This window comes from Phoxinus phoxinus, assembly GCF_949152265.1.
Source record: "Phoxinus phoxinus genome assembly, chromosome: 4".
NCBI lineage: Eukaryota > Metazoa > Chordata > Actinopteri > Cypriniformes > Leuciscidae > Phoxinus > Phoxinus phoxinus.
The window spans coordinates 8,471,137-8,480,894 of record NC_136879.1 but is presented as its reverse complement, the minus strand read 5'-3'; the positions used below and the strand labels follow the sequence as shown (position 1 = coordinate 8,480,894).

General features: G+C 39.4%; 1 protein-coding gene across 2 annotated transcripts; it reads left to right on the top strand.

Moving 5' to 3' along the window:
- Nucleotides 1-1,228: 1,228 nt before the first annotated feature.
- On the top strand, nucleotides 1,229-6,669 carry LOC306996806 (uncharacterized protein). 2 transcript variants are annotated; one of them, XM_079609698.1, is made up of 8 exons: nucleotides 1,229-1,551; nucleotides 2,656-3,079; nucleotides 3,176-3,424; nucleotides 4,195-4,566; nucleotides 4,828-5,101; nucleotides 5,192-5,328; nucleotides 5,413-5,625; nucleotides 5,727-6,669. In XM_079609698.1, the coding sequence occupies exons 2-8, from the start codon at nucleotides 2,657-2,659 to the stop codon at nucleotides 6,483-6,485; spliced, it is 2,427 nt and encodes an 808-aa protein (XP_079465824.1). In that variant the 5' UTR covers nucleotides 1,229-1,551; nucleotide 2,656; the 3' UTR covers nucleotides 6,486-6,669. The 2 variants fall into 2 exon arrangements, with proteins under 2 accessions (XP_079465824.1, XP_079465825.1); XM_079609699.1 differs by having other exon boundaries at nucleotides 1,229-2,761.
- The last annotated feature ends 3,089 nt before the right edge of the window (nucleotides 6,670-9,758 follow it).

The window sequence follows — 9,758 nt, the reverse complement described above, 5'->3', positions numbered from 1 at the left end:
CTGGCGTCTGCTGACATCAGACCTCAGGGGTGAAGCACACGTCGCTATCGCCAAGGGGATATCTGGATCACTCGGGGGAGCGCTAAGTCGCTCTCAGATGCTGCACTGTGTACACAATGACCTACGACACTTAGGAAAGATTCAACTTTAAAACAGTCCGTTAAGTGAACCTTACAAGAAGCACGCCGCAATTGGGAGCCCGTAAACTTGTGGACGTTTCAACACATTCCATCTGAACTAAGCACGAGATATCGGCTTTGAGCCTTATTGTGGTCACTATACAGGTACACAAGGTCCCCAGGGCTAATATCTGGGCTAGGTGCACCCCGACTCCATGATGCTTTCGCTTAAGGACAACTAATATAAAGAGTGACCAAAAAATATGACAAACTGTGTTGGTTACAGGGGCTGGTGGCTTTTCAACAGACCAGAGGGAGCCGTGCCTTCTCATGTACTTTGTAGAAACATTCTTTCCACCTGTGCTAATGCATTCCCTTTTGCTACAGCCAGAGCAAACTATCATTTGTTCACTTTATTTGTTTATAGAATTGTTTAATATTGGCCAATTGACTGGAGAGTGTTTAACATGCCTCTGTGGCTGATAAAGCCTGTTTCTTGACCATGAATCTACTCAGTGACTTGTAAATAGAAAACAACTGTTCTGTCCATTGGCTGCTCCTAGAGGTCACATCTCTGTGCCAGCCTCATCTGCCGAAAGTGCTTAAAGACTTCAATGTTCAATCCCTGGAACAGATCTCTGTGGATTTCATTATCTGGGCAAGAAACTGTTGAAAGTTTCCAGTCTTGCTCAGAACTTGAGGACTACCACGAATCAAGATTGCACGATGATAAAGTATCCCATTTGGCTGTACATTTGAATAGCATATTTGTTTGACTTTGTGAAACCTTCTTCAAGACAGAAATAAAGCAGGATGGATTAGAAACTAGATTATGTGCATATGTTCCAGAACATAATTACATAAATACTGAATTAGCATGAACACCTTAAATTAACATTTCACATTTTTTTTACAGATTATGGCCCTACCCCTAATTTAAGAATACAGTGTTGTACACTTCATGAAAAGTATTGTCATTTTCAGGCATGAAAACTCCTCACCTTTCGGCGAAATTCGCCGTTTTAAAAACAAAATGGGTCACCTACGTGACTCGTGCAGATCCGATGAAAAAACATTTTTTTGGGGGGGGGGGGGGGGGGGACGTGTGTGTGTGTGTGTATGTATATTATCTCTATAGTTACCATAAACTTCGCGGCTCTAAAAAACAATCATCATTCCTAATGCCGAAACCTGACAGCCAATCCGAGTCAGAGTACCCGCTATATCTCTATAGTTACCATAAACTTCGCGGCTTTAAAAACCAATCATCATTCCTAATGCCGAAAACTGACAGCCAATCCGAGTCAGAGTAGGGCATAATTTTTTTCAAAGTCACACCGCGAATCTGACAACTGGACAACACACCGCAAGTCTGATAACTGGACACACTACCGAACAAAGACAGTTCTGCACGTCGTAAAGCAAGCCTGAGGTAAGTTAACTTACAATGTTATTTGCATTCTCTATGGGTTCCGGGAGGGCTCGCACTAACGTGCTTTCGTCATCATATGTGACCTTAACTTGTGCAGCGATTGGTGGAAACAAATATACCTCTATTAATAATCTTTAAGCTGAAGTGACTTCCAATAATTTCCTCCGTGCATAACTTCCATTCCACATACATATTCTCCATCTGTAAATGTTAGAAAGTCAAGCAAATATTTCCATTTTGCTGTCATGAGTGGACGAGCCTTCAGCAGGCTAAACTTCCGTGAACGAGCGCCGCCGCGCGCATTCGCGCCGAACAGACGGAGCAAGAATAGGAGCGCAATAATTCTGACTAAAATATACATAACACTAAATTATAAATATATTTTGCTAATATATTTGTTGTTGAATATTTGTTGTTGATGGTGAACATAAATGTGCTAGAGAATTTCAAACCTACAAGTGTATTTTTATGATATCAGTTTTGTTTTTATTTTCATTTTAAGATTAGTAAATTTTACTACTTCTTTAAAAAGCATTTTTTTGTTTTTAGATCGCAATGTTTGATATGTTAGAGTGTAATGTGATTTGACCCCTTTTTAGACTGCAAGGTTGCATTCACTATGTTTGTGTTCATAGCCTTCAATGTGAACATTATTTGTAGGACAATATTGACCAGGATATGAAATAGCCTAACTTTTTTTTTTTGGTTTAAATTAAATACAGATTTATAAAAATTGAAATAGAAAAAAAAAGTTAAATACTGAGATTATACCATCGCCATTTAGCCCAAAAACTCAGATTTCTTTGGCAATTGCCCAACCCTAACTTATGGCATGCTTTAAATGCTGAATTTTCCATTTTTAGCGAAGCAGTAGGCTAATGATAAATTAACAATTATCCGCTCTGCATTAATAATTAAATTTATTTGAGCCTGGAGCAGAAATGCTCCCTTGCGAGGACGGTTTTACGCCCGCAGATACGGTTCTGTGCGCTCGTATTGTGTACACGCACCTGATTTGTATGTGCGCTATTATGGTACTAGGTAAATGCCATACGACAATTACCCATAATGTGTAACCTTAACTGTTTTATGCTTTAATTTCAGAATGAGTTATTTAGGAGAGAGCGATGCACTGCTAGTGAAGCAGTTGGATGCAGGCCTGAAGTGCACCTGGAACTGGTCATGGCTTAAACTGGAATATCAGATTGAGGTTAAAGGAGAAGATCTTACATTCCCTTTATCAAATGTGTTCCAGAAAATTAATAAGAAGGGCCTTGTGAGATGTATTCTGTGCCACAAAGAAATAAATTATGCCAACAAAGGCAGCCATGCTTTGCTGGCACACTGCAAAACTGAGATGCACAGGAAGAAAGTAATCGACATCACAACAACACACAGTGTAGCCAGCCTTCTAGGCAGTGAGACCAGAGCATCTACATCAGCTACAAACCAGTGTCCAGAGAACATTAGACAGCAATGCCAGACAAAGCTTCCAACACCCACTGTGAATCGCATAGCAAATGCAGAGGTAGAGATAGGCCTAGTAGTTAAGCACTAGCAGCTACCCTACTCTGCCATGACATTTACTACCTGCTTTAAAATAATTTCAACATTTCTGTTTTAGGCCATGGTTCTTGGAGTGCTAGCAGAGCATTCCCTCTCCTTTTCTATTGCTCCAGTAATTGTGGAGCTTGCTCAAAGTCTTGCTCTGGACAAAGTGGCTTTGCAGGGAATTAAGCTGTCTAGAACAGCAGCATCATATAAGATGGTCCATGGCCTAGGGCGAACCTTCTCTGAAAGGACCTTCTCTAACCTGAGGAGATTTCCCTTTTCCTTAAACCTGGATGAAAGCACATCAAACAACAACAAAAAGGTTGGTTTTACTTCAATTACAAGATATATGCAATCTGTCCTATTGGTTTTGTTCCATTTGAGCTCATTTATATTTGTCGTTGATTTCATAACTAGTTTTGGCAAATGTCCAGATAAACTTGCGTTGATTGACAGCTTGGGCTTTAATCCCAATTTAAATAAGATTATTTTCATCTTACTAAGAGAAACAATGTGAAGTTGATCATTTAGTCACTGATGCATAAACAGAATTGAACGATTTTGAGAGAAAGATAATCTATCTGAACTTGAGTAATTAATTACACATCAGAAATCACTGATCACAGATCAGGCATTAGAATAAACATGTTTATTCTACATGTTTTCAACACCGGCTAAACAGGCGGTGTTGAAGTAGGTGTTGATCTTCTGCGGAGGCGGTGTTTTATCCCCTTTGACGTCATAGATCACCACTTTGAAAAACCGGTCGTTCGCTGAGCCTGATGTCAATAAAAGCTTTTATTGGACTAACAAGGCAGTTTTCAGTTCTAAAACTTTCAGGATATTCTTATAGTATGATGATCTCTTATATGTCAAAGGCATTTTATTTCATCACCGCTTCAAAAAAAAATAAAAATCGAGATGTAACATGGCCATAATACGGTCTTTACTAATATTTTAATTGTTCAGCCTTACATTGTAGAGAATTTTTTTTTTGCTCTCCAGTCAAAATGTATTTTCTGCAAATGGCAAATAAACCCTGATATCTTTTTTTTTTTTCTCTTTTTTTCTTACATTTGGTTTGATTTGAAGGTCCTCTCCATGCTTGTCAGTTACTACCATGATGATTTTAGCAAGGTAATGGTTGAGCATCTGGGGTCCCTGGAGATGATAAAAGGGACAGCTGCCAACTTGGAGAAAGTGCTCTGTGAGTTTTTTGACCAGAATAAAATACCATGGAAACACCTGGTGAGTATTTTGATGGATTCATGTGCTGTCATGAGGGGTAGCAAGACCGGCCTCGAGAAGAGAATCCAACAGCACTGTCCAACTCTGCTTGACATCGATGGAGACTCGTGTCACCATATACACAATGCGGCAAAGAAGTTTACAGAGCCGTTTGACCGCTATCTTGAGCAGCTGTTCAATGATCTGCAGACGGACCACCAATGGTGCCCAGATCAGGTAAAAAGAACTGAAATGGCAGCCTCTTTGTTAAAGTAGTACAATTACAGCGAGATGTCATTACTAACTGCAGTTTCACTAACTCGCCCAACACTGGCTGTCACCCAATTCTCATAACCTAAACATAATTATTACCGCAGAGGACCTGAACTGGTACCAAAAAGGAGGGTGCTAAAATAAGGATTGGGCATTGGGTATCAAATGAGATAATGTGTAAGGAGAGTTTAGGAATTGCATAATTTCAGAATCTCTTTTGGTCAGGTCATGCACCTTAAGGAGGTATGCCACATTCTGAAAATCCCTGCCTCCAACCCTCAGAGGGGGTTTGTGTACCATCGATGGCTGTCAGCATATGATGCCAGCATGTCAACATACACAATGTTGCCAGCATACAAGATCCTCTATTTTGGATACCTCAGCACAGAAGACCAGAAACTTTACAAAGAACCTCTGGAAAATCTTTACACACAGTATAGTGCCAGTCAGACAGCAAAAGCAAGAATTAGGTCCATACATGAGGACCTCAGCCAAAAAGGTGAAGATCAGCCATGTATATTATAGATACCAATGATGAGCGATATTAACTATATTTACATTCAAATTTGGTCGGATTCTGTTTTCACAGGCATGACACAGCAGGGCAAAGATCGGAGGAAGAGGGTCTGTCAAAAGCTGTGGCATGAGGAGACAACAACACGACTTCAGCTTAGCGCTTACATAGGTGTACTGGCTATCATGAAGCAATATGTCATGGTTTTCCAGGTGGGTGTTGGACACAATTGTTGACTGTACTTGTGTATTCCGTGTATAGTGTTTGTTTAATATCTCACTGTTTTACATACTCAGGGTAGCCAGACATTGGTTCACAAACTCCATGACAAGCAGCTTGAGCTGTTTCTGGCTTTCCTGGCTTGCTTTGTAAAGGGGGAACACTTTATTCAAGTGTCACCCAGGGCTCTTGTAGAGATGGTGCTAGAGGATGATATGCTACTGCCTGCCAAGGAGATGTATGTTGGACAGGAGGCAGATGAATTCAGGACCAAAAATCCTAATCATGCTGTTAGTACTCTACAACATAATATCATTTATCTTGACATTTTTCCCTAATTGTTTGAGAGAACATGCATTAATTGCCAATTTTGTGATGTTCTATACTTCAGCTGCTGAAGCCATTCATGGAAAAGCTGAAAACAGCCTACACAACTACAGCTGCATATATGCAGAGGAAACTTCCCTTGGTCAGCCAGACACTGAAGGCGCTGTCTGCTTTGGATCCACTTCTGAGAGGCCACTCTCAAGCAACCATCCAACTGAAGAGGTTGAGTGGTATGTTGGGCCACCTCCTACCAACTGGCAGTGACACCCACCAAGAAATCCTGAGATACAATGTTGATCTGTCTCTGCCCAGTTTCAAGAATGGGGATTGCTTGGTGGAGTGGTGGGGTCATGTCTTTGAGAAGAGAGAGAAATATCCAGCCCTCACTGCATTGGTAAAATGTGGTCTCTCTATTTTTCATGGTCCAAGAGTGGAATCCTCTTTCAGTCTGATGAATGACATAATCGACCACAGAAGTGGGAACATGAATGTTTCAACATTCAATGCCATTCAGACCGTCAAGTACACCCTCCAATCCAGGGAGAAGACAGCAGTCGAGTACTTTAGACGAGATGACAACAAATATGGGGAGGTGGATCGCACACTCTGCAAGAACATCCGTTCAGCAGGAACCACCAACAAAAAACAGCAACAGCAGAGTCTGCTTGAAAAGAGACTCGACTGGGGCTGCAAAGGATCCAGTAGTGCTCAGGATCTCAAAAAACAGGCAGCTGAAGAAGAGAAGAGGGCAAGGCTGAGACATGCTGCTAAACAGAGAAAACGGGCCCTTGAGATTCTGGTTCAGGCGAAAAAGAAAAAATAATCTTATGCTTTTTTGTAAATACCTGCCTCCACACATAAAATGGCACATTCAAATATTTTGTATGTTTTATGTGTTATTATATTTTCAATTTATTCTTTGTGCAGCAAATGTGAAATTAATGTGAAAAATTAAAATGTGCTATATATATATAAAGTTGATTGGATTGGATTTTTTTGCTGCCGTATTCTTCTCACCTTTTTTACCCCTGACCAGTTTTCATGCCTGCATTTTTTAACATACACTGTGTGGGTGAAAGTATTGGGACACACCTCTTAACCCTCTGGGGACCAAAAACACGCCGCCGTGTTTGCCTCGGTTTTTTTCACATAGCAGCAAAATAGACTTAAAATACTCCCGTCATTTTTTGTCATACAGGCTTAAGAAATATGAAAAAATAAACTGTTAAATGTCTTTTTTATGGGTTCACTTAAAATCAAAATAAAACATTGTGTTTTTGTAAAATAAAGAAAGTAAACAGGGAGTGCTTTCTGCCTCTCCGTCTCCGTGAACTTTTTTTCAAGACCACGTCTTTGTATAAGCAACATATTAAACTGCAAAATAACATTTATGCCCTAATATATATATATAAAAGACGATATGTTACAGACGAAATATGAAAGACAACATTTAGTTTTGGATAGATTATAAAGTTTTTACTGCCACATCAAAACCTAATTTACAAGGTGCAAACAAAATCTTAAAAGGTCAATATAAGCCTTCTCTTTAAATTATTTTTGTGTTTTATTAGTGACAAATTTGGGAAGAGGATAGCCTACATATTGCAAAAGTTTCTGAAAATACGAATGAGTATCCAAGGTAAACATTTCTAGTAATTGTGCAGTTAATTCTTATTACTACAGAATTGGTTCAGAGTTGGAAACATCTTGAAAAAAAGTGTATTTTTCCACAAACTGTGTATGCTTGCAAATTGTATTATATATATATATATATATATATATATATATATGTGTGTGTGTGTGTGTGTGTGTGTGTGTGTGTGTGTGTGTGTGTGTGTGTGTGTGTTTGCATTCTTTCTTGTGGCTCAGTGACACACTCAGTGAAAGGCTCATTAGTATGCAGCATTAGCAGGTCTTTGTCTTCAGGTGTGAATGAGGACATTATTCATGACCTTGTTGGATCATTCACACCCACCTGCATATTGCCTTTCCAAACAAAAAGTGTCTTACAAAATTTAAATCAATCTATTGTTTAATGTGAACGATTAGCCCGGATGATTTTCAGATCATTTTCAAGTAAAAACTCTAGGCGACAACTTCCATTAGTCAAAAGTATTGTGGGAATATGTGAAGTTGGTCGTTTGTGGTCTTATATCAGGCAATTTAAGTTTGAGTTTTTTGAATAACCACGCATAAATAATATTCTCTCAAAAATGCAAACATGTACATACATGTTATGTTGCTCACATATGATAGACATGTTATGATAGCCAGTGTAATTACACCTTTGCCATTAATACCAATATCAGGGCATGTCAAGACATCTCAAGGACCCCAAAAACACCTTGGTCCCCACAGGGTTAAAGTGTCCCTTCTATGGATTCTGACACCTTCAACTATCAGAGGCAGAATGTATTATAATCTCCACCTATTCAGGTGTTGGGGGGTCACTAAGCCGGGAGTTGCTACTAGTGTGTCTCATGGACCAAAGCTCTTTGACTCCTCCATTCAAACAGGGGTGCCCCGAATTTATGATTCAGGTAGTCTGGAATAGTAGTATAGCCTTTAATTAAATACGATTTCTTATGCATGATATTTTTTTTTCCCTAAGCATTTGTTCTGATTAGTTTAATTCCAACAAAAGACACTCTTGTGTAAATAACTTCTTCTAGGCATTTTTTTCTAATTAGACCCCCATGCTTGACTTTACATTATTTTTTGAGACTAATGGTTTCTTCATTGCTAACCTCCCAATGTCACAGACATTCAAACAGGGGTGCCCCGAATTTATGATTCAGGTAGTCTGGAATAGTAGTATAGCCTTTAATTAAATAAGATTTTTTATGCATGATTTTTTTTTTTCCTAAGCATTTGTTCTGATTAGTTTAATTCCTGTTCTATGTAAAGCTTTTGTAAATGTAAATGTGTCTATGAAATATGGTATATAAATAAACTTGCCTTGCCTATTATATGTGGCTATTAGTCACTTATATATTTGGGCAGTCACAAGTTGGGTTTGTTGGGCTTATTTCCAGAATACAGTTTGCATATTTGGGCTTGTTAGTGGTTGGGAAATACAGGACAAAGGGCAGTATTTTAGCGATCTGAAACGCAAGTATCAAACGCAAACTTAGTGGGCGGATCCCGGGCGCTGTTGCTATTATACCGGCGGGATAAATGACTCTTGAGCCCGACTCAAATCTAAAATGGGTTGGTTTGAAGTAGCTTCATTACTCATAGGTGTGGTTTGGGCGTTACGTGCAATAAACCAATCAGAGCGTCATTTCACATTCCCTTTAAGAGCCGGCGCGCTTGTTCCATGGCGGATTGCTATTATAAGGGCGGGTTTGCCAGCGCACGCAACTTATATGATGGTAAAGGTGATTTTGCAGTCTTTAGAATTTTGTTTCCTGGTTCTTGATGGACAACCCACTTTGTCAGATGTCCTTATATACCTATTGATCAAACAGGTTTGATCTGTAATTACTACAATAATTTGGGTAAATGTGTAAGCTAGATATATGCCTGTTTTTTCACATCTTCATGGACACCACAATGATTTACCTCGTGTGGTAATATTTTTCCTTGTAATTATGTATGGTTTGCAAAAATATGAACTGCTGAGTCTGTGTAGATGAGAGTGTACACAGAGAGTGTAAGCAAAGTGTATGTGCGTTGTGCACACACTACATTATGGCCAAGTATGCGCCCATAAAATAGCATCTGAATAACGGGCCACTGACTTTAGACTAGGTTTTTCCTGGTCTGTGGCGGAATTGTTTTCTCAAATTGCAAAATAGCAGCAGGGAAGTCTCCCAGCAGTTTGCGCCAGAACACGCCTCCTCTTTTCGCTGAAGCGTTTTTGTTTCACTGTAAACATTTAGAAATATACTACTTCTGTTTGCAGATTGCTTTAATTGCTCACTTGACTGCGTGTGAGAAAAACATTTATCTGTTGTTCTGTGCACCCGTCAATTGAAGGCTGTTTTTCAGGGGTTGGCTAGGCCCCTTACTTCCAGTAATGGGAAATCCTAATGCTTCAGCATATCAAGACATTTGAACAATCCTATGCTTCCAACTTTGTGGGAACAGTTTG